Raw genomic sequence first — 14,619 nt, forward strand, 5'->3', positions numbered from 1 at the left:
ATTATTAATTTGTTTCTCATCTATGTGTTTACTTTTTGTAGCGTGTGTTCTATTGGCCAACCAACCTTGAGCGCCTAGTTTGGCAAAGGTATAATGACATTGGCAAGAAGAGGCTAAGGGACAACATGTATAAGGTGTCTAAGAGGAAGAAGGCGCCATCTTTCATGAAAGGTATTTAGTTTCTTTTAATACCTGTAATTAGTTAAAATTCATTACATATTTTGAAAATATATTAATTAATAATTGTTATTTTATTGATTACGGGTTCGTCATATGAGGAATATACCAAGTACCGGAAGCAGTCCCGAGTTCAAGGAAGCATCGGCCGGAACAAGATCAACAGGAAAGGAGGAGATAAGGATGCGGAAGTTGAGCCTACTCATTATGGAGGGTCTCAATCTTTTCATGATCGTGTGGTCTTAGATGTAAGTTATTTGTCTTAGCTTTTAATTTAATAGTCTTCTAATTTAATTAGTCTCATTAATTATCATGTTTGAGTAACAATTTCCTTGTTTTTTTTCCGGAAGACCAAGAAGAATAAGGGTAAGGTACCCACGATTGTTGATCTCTTTGTTGACACTCACGCAAAGAAGACAAGTAAGGGCAAGTTGATCTTCGCGAAGGAAAAAGATCAACAGTTATATGTAAGTGTCAAAAAATAAAAATTTCTTAGCTTTTTTAAAGTATATGTTTTATCAATTTTTAGATAAGTAACCTCTAACCATTAATGTTTTATCAATTTTTTAGGAACAATTCCTTGTCCGTAGGAAGAACAACCCGGAAATTGATGACAATGAGCTATGGTTTGATCTTGTTGAGGGGTTCCAAAGAGGAGATGTGTATGGAGCCGGGTCGGCAAAGGAGATTTTCTACCCTCCTACAAGAAGAAGAGGGTCAATTTCCTCCCAACAACAACCTTATACCCCAAGTGTCGTGAGTGTGCTCCAAGCTCAATTAGCCGAGAGGAGAGGCGGGATGCGAGAGGGAGAGGCGGGATGCCGAGAGAGATCTTTGAAATTCGGAGGATGAAGGAGGAAATGGAACGGATGAACTCCTTCTTCGCCAATTGCAACACTGGGTGGCGCCCGCAACCAAAGGATCCTAGAGATCCTAATCATGGAGGTGGTAGTGGAGCGGGAGCAAGTTTCCCTGTTATGTAGTAGAACTCGTAGTTATGTAGTAGAACTCGTAGTTATTCCCGGATAATGTTAGATGACCAAACTCGTAGAACTCGTAGTTGTGTGTATGGAACTTGATTTTCTTTATCAAGTTTGGTTGTGTTGGCTTCCCATGTGTTCTCTCTTTGGAAGTGTTGGTTTATTTGCGGGTTTTACGTATTTGGCTAGGTCAAAAACGATTTTTAGGCAAAAAAACATGTAATTTTGGCGACGGACACTGGGCATTTGGCGACGGCATTCCGTCGCTAAGTCTCTGATCATGAATTAATTTTAGGGACGTTGGCGACGGAAAACAGTGCCATTGGCGCGGAAATCGATCGCCAAAATGGCGACAAGTTCGTCGCCAAAATGGCGACCATTACCGTCGCCATTTTGGAGGATATGGAGATGACGTGTATATTTAAAAAGCGACAAATGGCAGTCGCTAAATTGGCGACTAATGATGTCGCCAATTTTGCGGCAATTTTTGTCGCCCGCTTTAAAAAATTGATCGCCAAATTTGGCATTTAACGCTGTCGCCAAAAGCGACCAAACCTTGCTACGAAGTGCGGGCGACGGGTCTTAGTCGCTTTATTCTAAATGGCGACTGTTCTCAGTCGCCTTATATGGTCGCCAATTACCTTATTTGTTGTAGTGATATATTAAGGAAATCAAGGGTTTAAATTCGTTCTATTATTTTTATATACTCACAAATTTATACAAGGTATTTTATTTATACCTACTCGACTTATTTGGATCCAAATTTATTTTAATTTAGTGTTTTACTTTACATCACGAAGTTTTTGTGTTTAAATTTTCGTTTCCATCACCGAAATCATTGTTAAACTTTTGCATCCCCTATGATCATATCCTAGAATCGCCCCTGCTTCTTAGTCGTACTTTAGGAGTACGGTTGGGCCTTGATTGGTCTAAGTGCGCGAATCACTTTGAATTACTTAGGAATGATGACTTTTAGATTTGTAAAGAAGGGATGCTTTGGGGTGCGGTTATCTTTGCGAAGAACATTTACCTGGAATGTTGGTCCTGAGTCAAATATGAACGTCTGGAATACTCCTTAGGTGGATGGTTTGATCCCTATCCCTAAACATTATGACATTTTTGCATATTGGTCCTTCTCCTTATAATTTGAGAGTCAAAGATCTTATTACTGCGAACAATACTTGGAATCTTGACATGGTGATGAGCTTCTTTGAGAATTCTTGCATGTACTGCTAAAATATTGGCTATTCCAATTAGTCACGAGGCCAAAGAGGATTATGGTTTTTGGACTTCATCGAAGAATGATTACAACTATATATGTCAAAAAGGTTACTCTGAAGCTCGGCTAGATCATTGGAATTTAGGGATATTTTTCGAACTTCTTCGGTTTGTAGGGTCTTTATTAAGAAATGTCTTTGGCACCTTCCTAACCCTAAAAAATGGATTCTACTCCTTTGGAGAAATCTTACCTAGCTAGTCTTTGCCTATTGGTCTTGAATTCAATAGGAGGGGTATTGATGATTGCTTTGTTTGTCACCTTTGTGGTAAGTTAGGTAGCATGGACACTTCTCTTAATCAACTGTCCCGTATCCAACACCGTGTCCGACACCGACACTCGTCGACACACGCCTAAACGTGTCGGACACCTATAAAGCCGTGTCTAACTTTCTACTTTTATAAGCGCATGTATCCGACGCGTGTCCATGGTATTTGGGCACGTGTCCGACGCGTGTCCTTTGTATTTGGACATCATTTGGGGTGAATGATGTTCTTTAGACGAGAAATGAGTTGCCGAAAGAGAGTGATTAGAATATGGGTTTGGCTGGGAGATGAAAACGAGTTCTAATCAAAGCTAAGTTTTACTCTCACTTATTTAAATTTAATATCAAATACTTTTACAAAAATAAAATCGAACGTTTATAACTAAAAAATATATATTTTATTAAATTTAAATAATGTGTCTCGTGTAATAAATTTCATGGGATGCCGTGTCACGTGTCCATGTCGTGTCCGTGTCCGTGTCCGTGTCCGTTTTGGTGCTACCTAGGTGGTAAACAATATGTAGCGATCTTATCGTCTCATGTTTTTCATATTTAAAATGATTTGTGAACAAGAGTATCTTTAATCTTTGCACCGGGAACTTTATTAGTGTAATTCAAGAGTTGATAGTGCAGCATGTAATCCTTTTTTTATATTAGTTTACAAGTATGAATTTGGTATCACCTCTTATGATTAAACCCGCGGCACTTCTCTCTCTAACCCTTATCTCTAAAAAAACCCCTAAAAAATCGTCCTATTGTTCCGCCGCCTCCACCTACCCTACATCACCATCCCTTCTTCCCCTACCTGATCGCCGGAGATGGGTCCTCCCCATGGCCTATCTCCGGCGATTCATCGCTTCTCGTCCCTTGGTTATTGCCCCTCTTGTTAGATCTCACTCCCTCGTCGGTTTTTTGAGCGGATCAGCTCGTGGTCCCTGCTTTGGATTCCATCGAAAATCTGGTGGATCTCTCCAGGCAAGCTCGCATCAGCTCCTGTAAGATTCTTTTGGCATGCGTTCATGTTCGATTTGTGATTGTCGGCGGACGACCTGTCCCTCCGGTCCTTTATCCTGTCACCGTTTTCGTTGCATGCAACCCAAGGGTCATCCCCCCTTCCTCCCACCCTTGTTCGGGTTTTTTTTCGTTTTGTTGTTTGTCGGTCCGTTTAACCCAGGGGTGATCACCTCATCCCCCCCCCCCCCCCCACCCACCCACCCCTGGGTCGGGTCTTTTCGTTTTTTTGTTGTTGTCGGTCCGTATGGTTGTTGATGGGGTTTCTTTGCTTGCCGCGTCGCTGTGGTTTCCTGTGTCACTTGTGTTTGTCAAGGTCGTCTTTGTTTTAGTCTTGTTGCATGTATGGCGGTGGTCCTGGAGGTTTCGTTGGTTGAAATGGGTGTCTTTGGTTTGGGCTGCTGCGTTTTTGTGAAGTCACGGTTGTCTCCGCCTCCGTTTTCGTTTAGAGTGAGGTCTTAGTTGTGAGGGTTGCACTGTCGGGCCTGGTAGGGGAAGCTTGGGGTCTGGTGGTGTTTATGGTTGTGTCGGATGCGGTGGTCTCTACTTTTTTCTAATGCTTAATCAATGTTTGTGCCTTTTGTTTGTTTAAATAATAACCTTCTTTTGGCTGAGGGTGTCCTGTCCCTTAGCCATTGGGGGGATAGTTTGTCAGATTATTAGGGAGTCAATAACGACAAATGTAATTTTGCATCCGGCTTGTGTTGTGTCCATTTCTTTCCGGCCTTTTGAGATGGTTTTGGTTAGGGGTCTGTGCAGGTTGCTTACTATATCGTTGGCTATATACTTTCTCGCTTTTCTAGGCTACGAGTTTCTTGTCCATAGGGATTGTTCTCCAAAGTGTAGGAGTTTTCTCTCCTTTGGAGGCAGATCTTGGTCTGCTTTCCGCCTTTTCCTTCTACGTCCTAGTGGCGTAAGTGCACTTTGCGCTTTCTTGATGGTTAAGCTTCTCGTTGGTCTTCAGATGTTGTTTATCATAGCCAAGGGGATGAATCTCCGAGACACTTTTTTGTGTCTTGTTGCGGGTATTTCTCCGAAACTTTGTCTATAAAGATGAGTAAAGTTATGATCGACCATTTGGCCAGCTCTAACCGTCCCTTCATGAATGATGGGGATGTTGAAGATGATCTTTGTGTGCAGTCAGTCGTACGCCGTCAACACTGTTATGTTAGCGGATGTAGCTACTTTGTTGTTTTAGTTTATGGTTTACTAAAATAAGTGCATTTGATCAAATGAGTCAAATGTCATCTGTCTAAACCCTTTATTTACAGCTGTAAAAAAAAAAAAAAAAAAAAAAAAAAAAAAAAAAAAAAGCATGAATTTGGTACCAAAGTGTGCAGAAGCTTCTCATCAGGTCAGTTTGACAAAATCACATACCCAAAAAAACATCCAAATTTTAGTTTATTGATCCCATTTACTTTACACACTGATTTCTCACACGATACTTTGACCATCGTTTGATACAAAGTATAACCTTTTTTTTTATTGAAAAATATGATTTTTTACGAAAGATTTTCTTATAACAAATATAACTATGTGGTCCGTAAATAGTTGTTGCTATAAATAAGGTGCATATATAGCATAAGAGAGAGAATCATGAGATAAAGTCGTCAACTACCCACAAGTTTAAGTTGAGTAATTGTGATGTTAGTATGTTACCGATCATAAATATAAAAATTGCGATAAAATCACTCCTTATTTTGCGTTCGTTTTATTTCTAAAGCCTTTTGGAATATTACATGTGCTTTGAGTTCTCGATCATGCAAACAAAAACTCATAACCTTATGTCTAAATCTAGCTTCGCTTTGACAGCTTCGTCGTTCAGACTCTATTTTGATACAGAGAATTGAGGGAAAGGCATAGGAGAAACATATAGATGGAGAAAAAACGTGATCAACAATATCACATAGTCAATCACAATACATTTGGAGAGCTGAAAATGAATGTACAAAAGAATATATTATCATTATACTTCAAATTTCGGCATATTGAGATAAGTGCATAAATAAATTCGAATATACTCAGTTATATAGATGCCAGCTGAGCATACCAGTATACTTCAACCGATAATAATTTTAATTTAAACGTTCTTGTAGGTATAGTAGGTATACACAAATATATACTCCGTATTAATATAAATATATTTCCTTTGTTCCAATCATTTTAGACGGAATTTGTAAGTATCTGAACCAAATGATTTGGTTAACAGTCTGATTATTATGGAATATTGTTTCCATGTTTGACAACTTGGGTGTCGGGGTGGTCGAACTCACAACCGCAGCAATATGCCTTTGGATTAAGCCCATCAGAGTTGTGACAAATACATTCTGGACAGAGCAACGTAGGCGGTGCTGCATTATTAAATTCACACAAACTTAATCAGTAAAAAAAAAAAACATGTTAGTACCATAGGATAAAATAAGAAAAGATTAATATATCGATCAAGCATCTTAAATTATACTCTATTTTTTTGTCGAAAAATTCTTACGTCCTCCGGGAGTACCGTACTCCTTACACTTAAAACTAATCCACCAAATAGAATATAATAATAACCTAGGTGTAAAGAGTACGGTACTCCCGGAGTACACAAGAATTTTTCTTTTTTGTCAATAACACATACAAGTATAAAATTATTATCCGATAATCAGGGGCGTTCTAAAACAAATTGAGGCCCTGTGCAACAAAAAAAAAATGAGGTATTAAGTATGAATGCACAAGTGTACTATACTTCGAGTTTTGTGTTTAATTTCATCAATAAAGCATGTAAATTCGGTGATCGGAATCAAAGGTCCGATTTCTTTAGTGAGGCAAAAACTTTAAGAGCAAATTACTAACTAAACAAAGTGAATAACTAGAAAAAAAAAATGAAGTGTTTAGAGGGGTAGAAGTCCCTCTACCTTGACCACTAGATAAGACCGTCTTATACTAATAAATTATAAATCGACCGAAACAAACGCATTGAATCAGCACGTAACAAGACTGTTACATTTGTATTAAAAATAGTTTTTGAAATAAACAAGCATTACGTGTTTAGTAGAGATACCGTGATAACGCCTCGCGTCACACGTTAAAAGGACATAGATGATAACAAGTGAGATCATTAGGATTGCTTTAATGGATTTAAGCTTAATTGCCATTTCTGTAATTTGATTAGGGAAGTTTTGTTGTTGATTTCTAAGAGTAATACATCTGCTTTTTATAGTCTCAGTTAAGTATCCTGGCCGTAGTTCAGCACTTCAACCGTATTAATTAATTAAGGCACATTCTATACGTCGATTGACAATTAGTGCATGAGTTGACTTCATCACGGTCAACTTATAAATGTTTCCAATTACGCCCTTTTCTTTTCGGCTTAATTTCAACTCACTTCAGTTCAATTTATTTCAACTTTATTTATCTTAGTAAATTTTGATTCAGTTCAGTTCAGCTACATCCAACTCAAAAGAATAGGGCCAACAAGGAAAATGGAAAAAGAATACTTTTTCTATCTTATTAAATAATTTCTTTTCAATTTTACATGAATTTTTAATTTATGTGATCTAATGTACGTATTGGATACGATTGATAGAAGTGAAATACTCTGTTACTTAAGTTATACAGTACTTTGTAGTCCACTAGTCCGTATGATGAATTAGAATACGTAAACTATTTTATGAGATGTACCTACATATTATAGGAGACCGAGTAGATTAGTAGAATATTCACAAAATGTAATGGAAGTAATAAAGGAAAAGAAGACTCTAATAAGTGATTTACATTGACGGCAATGTCTAAAAAGATTAGGTTGTTTTGGTCATGGTAGGGGATAACATTTGACAATGTCAAGAGTATTTCATACGGAGTATTAACTTTCTTTTGGATGGGATGTAAAGCAATTATCATATCTGCTCTGCCCTTAAAGCTATGTTACTCTGACACTTCACTTAGCTGTCGTGTCACGTGTTTAATATCTACTTGTCTGATACCTACGTGCCACGTCAACATTCATTTAAGACCAAAAAATTGAAAAATTCACACAAAATAGCCGTATCTAACACTCGACACGTCTTGAAGAGTCAAGGTAACACAGCTTGAAAGACGATGAATATTTAAAGAGCGTCTCGAAGAGTCAAGGTAACACAACTTGAAAGACGATGAATATTTAAAGAGCGTTTGGACGGGTCTTTCAAAATGGATCAGGATATTCGGTTGGGGTAATTTTTTTCGGATTTTATATTAAGGTTTATAAAAGGAACATTGATAGTGTCAAAATATAGTGTTGGTTTAATTAGGTAATTTAAGTTGAATAAACACGCTATAGAGCCGATTTTGAGTGATAATCGTTGTATTTGCCGACCAATCCACGTTGGTTGTAACTTGGATCGATTGAACTTGTTTTTGGTATTTGCATCTCAAGGTAGTTCAAGTGCTTCGCGTTGGTATGGTTAACAAGACGATCTTAATCTTCCAAGATAATTGATGAAACTAGCACACACGACACAACGAATCACTCGAATACAAATAGCTCGTCTTAAAGCTTAATACGTCTCAAATGAGATTTTAAGTTCCACAAACTATACCCAAGTACACAACATCAACATGGTCGAAAATCGGTACAAGTCACCAAGATTCACCACAAAGTTGCCTAAGAACCCTACCATGAGGAGAATCAGGATCACCCCTCATTTTATTCCACTTCCATATTTCAGCAGCCCTCAATAACGCTTCCTCCGCGGTATCCTGTTGTTCCTCTTTAAACACTATTACTCCCTCCCTCGTGTTAGTATCCGTTGCTTGTGTTATCGGCTTTCTTGTATCCGCAAACTCTATTTCCGACAATGGTGACGCCTTATGGTCTTTGAAGTACTCCTTGTTGTCGTCATCTTGGGCTTTATTTTGGGCCTTCAGGTTTTCTTCATTGTCGGGCCATGGGTCTAAGACAGGCCCACTGCATATGATCTCGGTCACGGGTTCCGGTGGGGTTTGGGTCTGGGCTGATTGGCTGGATGATTGGCGTTTTTGGTGAGTGTTGGGCTTTGAGGGTAGGCCCACTTCTGTGTGCTCTAGCTTTGGTGATGAGGCTGTTGGTGATTTGGGTGGAGTGAATGGTTCGGATTCGGTTTGGATTGTTTTATGTGGGTTTGACCCATTATTGACGTCAGCCTGTTCACAAGGTTAATTAATAAGGGGATAACAAACATCAAGAAAATGTGACAACATTCAATAAGGTTAGGCATCGAATATTTGATATATCGGCTCATTTAATTTCAAGAACAAATCAATAAATCTTCGATTTATTATCGAGTCAGCAATTTCGAACCTCACGTCTTTTGATCGTTTCATGTGAATTTCCGTTATAGAAGAGTATGAAAGGCAATTATACCATAAAATTGTGTAAAACAGACTCACGTAATACAGTAGGTCTTCCTTGTGACGGGTCGGATATTGCGACGGGTATTTTGTGAGTGGAAATATGTAAAGGGGACAAGGTGGACACCCACCCCATGTGCTCCTTCTCTCACCCCCATGGGTTTTGTGTGAGACAATATGGTACCCGTCACAAGTTTGTGACGGATACCCTCCGTCATAAGGGAGAATTTGTGCACGTAATATTATGAACCATTTTCATTAAAATGATTAGTTAATCGCCACATCATCTATTTTATCAAACAGTTAGTCTTGCTGAAGACGGGTCGGAGCAAGTGACGGGTAATGTCACTCACAAAACAGATAGGGGGGACAAGGTGGGGCGTCCCCATATGTTTCCCTCTCTCTTCTATTTGGGTCATTTGTGAGAGGAAATGGTATTCGTCACTCCAAAGTGACGGATACATGTCATCTTCAATGAGATTTTGTATTTATCAAATTATTGCATAAAACACCCACATAAATATTATACTCTCATCCAGACCAAAGGTTACATTGACTTTTTGGCACTATTTATGGTTGTAGAAAATCTTTGATATTACTCTTAATCAATAAGAGAAAATATAGTCATCTGAGATCTTGTTTGGTTTATCTGAGATCTTGTTTGAGATCTTGTTTGGTTTATCGTCATGAATACTATACGAATATCAAATTTTTATTATTTTTAATAATGTATTAACTAAAGATATTCACGTTGCAAAACACGTCTCGACAAGTGTGATAAAGTCAATGTAACGTTTGGCGTGAATGGGTTGCAACACGTCTCGACAAGTGTGATAAAGTTAATGTAACCTTTGGTGTGAATGAGAGGAAGTAGACAATTTAAGTGATCAGTTAATCACCAAATAAATCCATTTTACAAAATTCTTAGACCATCCCCAAGCAGAAGATCGAGTTAATCGGGTCATCAATATCTTTCCTCATTATCACACCTTAATTATCTTGACCCACTTTCATCCTCCCAAGCAGAAGGTCACGACCTAGGTCACCAACCCAATTATTTTTCACTGTTTAACCAATGAGAGAGTCACCTACCGCGTCGTCATCATACTCAACCAAATGTCACCTTCTCTTTATTTTGACGGTTGTCCTTCTTTTGTTTTTTCACCAATGGGAGTATGCCACCAATGGGTCACCAACAAGTCGTCACCAACTCAACTCAAAGTCACCAATTGACCCTGAGTAGTTGAAGGTCACCAAAATTAACCCCGTAATCCTAATTTAAGGTGTCATTAAGGTGACCCAACAAGGTCACGACCCAGTCGGTGACGGGATGGTCTTACGCAAGAGCATTGCAAAATTATTATGTAAGACGGTTACATCCAAATAGTGGCATTCTTTGAACACAAGTACAGGTTGGATCTTTGATGGATGAAATCAGCTTTATAGCTGGATTAGTTCAGACCAGTCACTTCTGTTTATAACAAGTACAATGGCGTAATGGGCCCAATAAGGTTCAAATTTCGGAAACAAGATAGATCTATTTAAATTCAATTCCTGATTATATTCACGTTACTTTGTACGGGTTAATAATCAACCTTACCCATCAGGTCAACTAGTAGACTGTAGACCTGACAAATTAACCCACTCCGAACGATCCCGGCCCACTTGACCCAAATAACCCGTACGAAAGACCTCAAGATTGACCCGACGCAATATTATCCGAGCAAACGTTATTGTTGCACACTAATTACTATCTGTAAGTTAAATAACTTGATAATAATAGTTTACTTAAAAATGACCTGAATCAGAAATGGCCCAGTCATGCCTGAAATCAACACAAACCCAAACTAACCTGAACCTAACCCAGTTCACCCATTTGCTAGTTCTATTACGATTAGCATCTCCTCTATCACGATCATTTATTTATAAAAAATAAAATCATACATGGGTGGAACCGGTCTTGGTACCATTCTCCAAAAATAAATTTTTGAGAGCAATCCTCTTAAAACTTATACAAATTTGTGACGCACCATAAGCTTATGACATCTCATAGCTAGTTCAAATAACGTTAAAAAAAAGGTGGTTGTGAAATGTCACAAGTCACTTTTCGTCACAAATAAGAATAACTATATGAGTAACTTAGATGAACGATTTAAGGAGAAAAAGAAGATATAAATGCATACCTGATCACTAGAATGAATAGCAGGATCAGCAGTACGATTAGTAGGAATAGGAACATAACCTTGTGTATCACCACTTCCTTGACTTGCTGAATAACCTCTTTTTATTAATATTCCCAAATTACCACCACCACTTCCCTTAATCCTTCCACTAATAACTCTTAACAAACTTGTTTTCCACATCTTAATTACCTTCAATGCTGTAATTATGCGTTAATTAATGTATAATAATGTAACTACCGCCATTGAAGCTATAGGTTGGTCCATAATATAACATGTAGAGTATCGACGTGGAATATTGTTCGAGCGATTTCTGGAATTTTGAGTACGTGTTACGTGTCTCTTTTGTCTGCTTTTTTTGGGTGTTTTGGGCTCTGGATCAATTATTTGGGCCTTTTTTCAGGTCTATTGACTATTATCAAGCTTGTCTAAATTTGAGCCGATTCCGAGTTTAGTAAGGCTCGATTTATTCAGGATATATATAACCCATTCGGCCTAATTTAACTTAATTCAGAACTGTTGAAGCCGGTTATTTAAATCGTAATATAACCAGTTCGAATTCGTAATATCAATACGCAATTCGCTCAAAATTGAGCATAATTCGATAAAATTATAACAAAACACCATAATTCGATGTAATTCCAATTCGCAGTCTGATTGAGCCAATTAGGTAATCCTGGTTGAAACCATATTGAGAAATGTTAATGTCATCATGTATTATGCCCAAATCCGTTAAATTCCAATCGTAAAGAATGAATGACTTGTAATGAGTCGCTTTCACAATTGCCTACCTAACCATCTTTTTTTTTTTTTTTTTTTGACAGCAACAAATAACATAGCTTATAACAGAGCTTCCCTAACCATCTAACACTAATATTATTATTATTAATCAATATATGCAACTACGTGACCCTCTATGAATTACATCGCACATTACTAGTACAACGGTAGTACACCGAGTTCAGATTTCTTTTCTAGTTTCATGTTTCACCTTATATCACACGTCATTAGAACGATTACGAAATATAAGATGAAACACGTAAATGAAACACATGAACGAACAAACGTTACCGCCATTGAAATAACGCAACAAATGAAATTTAAATTTCAAAAAAGTAACAAAAATGGGGCAACACATTTGATTAAGAAAACTCAATTGGTCCGGTCCCTACATAAGTTAGAAATATCGGCTACTATCTACTCTTGCCTCTTAGGCTTTTGACTACTATTCCAAATTACAACCATGCCCTAGTTAGAACACCCCTCTAAAGGCCAAAACTGTTAAAACCCTAAAATTAACAAGGGCAAAACTGTAAAATCTCAAACCAAACCAAAAATACAGCTGCGCACTACTCCATCACTACATCGAACAAATAAATTAAAGGATAGGAGAAGAAAACGGTAATTTTGTGTGTTGTCGTTGTCGATGCAGGGGCAAAACTGGAAACTCAATATATTCTCTCAAATCATCTTCATCTTCAGGATTTACCGATTCTTGTTTAAGATCATCTTAACTTAAGACGAGGTTGATCATGATTAGGCATAGACAGAACCGTAAGACAAGGCCATTAATAATAAAGCAGCTTGTTCAACTTCACCAAATTTATTATTCGTACCGCTTTTTCGGATACCAGATTGCATTACTTTAATCTTTAATGGCATACCAATATTATTGTTATTATCATTATTGTTTTTGATAATAGTCTTCTTCTTCAATTTGTTGTTGTCGTCTTTTTGTTGCTTGCTTATTCCCAAAAGTGCCCTTCTCTTTTTGTGGAATTTTATCCCGCATGCGTTGCATAATGTCTGACACATATAAATAAATTAATTTAATTACCCCAAGAATATGCAAATTCAAACACAAATTAATTAAACTTTTGAATAAAACAGTCTTAAACTCCATTCGTCCTAATTATTTGTTTGTTATATCAAGTTAAAAGGATCAAAATAGATAAACAAATGATTGTAACAAAAAGAGTATATAAAAGGATGAGACGGGCTTACACAATCATTACTCAAATTCAAATGATCAAAAGTAAAATGACCAAAATAGGTCGGGTCTGGTCTGGTGGGTAAAAAATTAAAAAAGTTAATATTTTCTCTCGTTTGTTTATCTTTTGATTAAATTCAATTGTTTGTTTATCTTTGATTAAATACAAATAAATAAATGATTGGAACAAAAAAGTTTTACAAAAAGGAGAAAGGGTTACACAATAATTATTGAAATTTAAATGATCAAAAGGTGAAATGACAAAAATGGGTCTGGTGGGTAAAAAAAATTGAAAAATTACCTTGGGACCAGCAGGACCGCCTCTCCAAAGTGGGGTAGTAGTAGTTTGACAGTCAGAACATTTTTTAACTTCACCATTGTTGTTAATGTTACTGTTTGAGTTACCATTACTGTTTGAGTTACTGTGGTTGCTGCTGCTGCTTTGAGAATCAGATGGAGAAGCACACTAAAAAACATCAAAACAAACCAAACAAAAAACATTAGACAAACCAGGTCGAGTCGGCTAACATGAATCATCATTCGAAACACGAATAAACAAAGAATACTTACATCTTCAATGAGATCCATGAGTTAAGAGGGATTAGAGAAGAAGGGTAAGATTGGAAAATAAATGTGTGATCAAAGAAAGAAGAGAATGATCAAAATATTTGGCGGGATAAAGAGAGAAGAAGGAAGAAAGGAGGAGAAGAATAGGTTGCGGCGGGTTGAAAGGAGGAATTGAAAAAAGAGGGAAGAGAAATCAGGGTATTTAAAGTAAAGGGTATAGTGTGATGTGTGTTTGTGTTTTGCGCTTCTTTTTTCAAGGGTTGGATGTTTTAAGAGACTTTGATCGCCGAACCCTAGTATGTTTTGGGCTTACATTTTGGAATTACTTAAATACCCTTGGACCTTTGTTGATTTATAGGAGTATTTTTATTTTTATTTTTGAAAAATATCTTGAAAGTATTTGTTTCTTTGGAGCAAATATGGTATTTTTATCTATAGAATATTAAAAAAAAAAAAAAAAATACGAGGTTTATGGCATGCAATACTAAAACGAAGATAATACTCTGTATTTTGTGGAGTTGCGGATTTGTGGCTGAATATGTCAAATTTGTAACGTATATCTATCTGTATACACGTAGTATATCTTTTGGAGTCGTGAATCGGATTGACGGAGAAAATCATGTTTTATATACATTGAATCTTGCATTAGAACTTAGAAGATCCGTGTGTATGAGCACGTTGTTTTCACATTTGCTCCTTATTTGGTAATAGTGTTGACCTAGATAATTCTGTTTCACAATTTATCTTGTGTAAAACTTCGCCATATATACTTGAGCCTTTATTGGTTATTTAAAAGATTTTAATAATAAAATGCAAGACACATA

The 14,619-nt window shown here is 37.1% G+C and overlaps 2 protein-coding genes and 1 long non-coding RNA gene across 3 annotated transcripts; 1 reads left to right on the forward strand and 2 right to left on the reverse strand.

Annotated features, from left to right (window-relative positions):
• The first annotated feature begins 325 nt into the window (after positions 1-325).
• On the forward strand, positions 326-954 carry LOC141590914 (uncharacterized). Its single transcript, XR_012520545.1, has 3 exons — positions 326-425; positions 528-644; positions 748-954. It is a non-coding gene; the product is annotated as an uncharacterized LOC141590914 (long non-coding RNA).
• Positions 955-8,228: 7,274 nt separating this feature from the next.
• On the reverse strand, positions 8,229-11,421 carry LOC141589766 (uncharacterized). The gene is made up of 2 exons (XM_074410391.1): positions 11,242-11,421; positions 8,229-8,851 (listed from the first exon to the last, which is right to left on the reverse strand). The coding sequence occupies exons 1-2, from the start codon at positions 11,419-11,421 to the stop codon at positions 8,309-8,311; spliced, it is 723 nt and encodes a 240-aa protein (XP_074266492.1). The 3' UTR covers positions 8,229-8,308.
• Positions 11,422-12,774: 1,353 nt separating this feature from the next.
• Positions 12,775-14,043, reverse strand: LOC141590915 (GATA transcription factor 16-like). Its single transcript, XM_074411427.1, has 3 exons — positions 13,799-14,043; positions 13,530-13,694; positions 12,775-13,044 (listed from the first exon to the last, which is right to left on the reverse strand). Exons 1-3 carry the CDS (start codon positions 13,814-13,816, stop codon positions 12,775-12,777), a joined length of 453 nt encoding a protein of 150 aa, XP_074267528.1. The 5' UTR covers positions 13,817-14,043.
• Between the last annotated feature and the right edge of the window lie 576 nt (positions 14,044-14,619).

Source organism: Silene latifolia, chromosome 7, assembly GCF_048544455.1.
Source record: "Silene latifolia isolate original U9 population chromosome 7, ASM4854445v1, whole genome shotgun sequence".
NCBI classification, from domain to species: Eukaryota; Viridiplantae; Streptophyta; class Magnoliopsida; order Caryophyllales; family Caryophyllaceae; genus Silene; species Silene latifolia.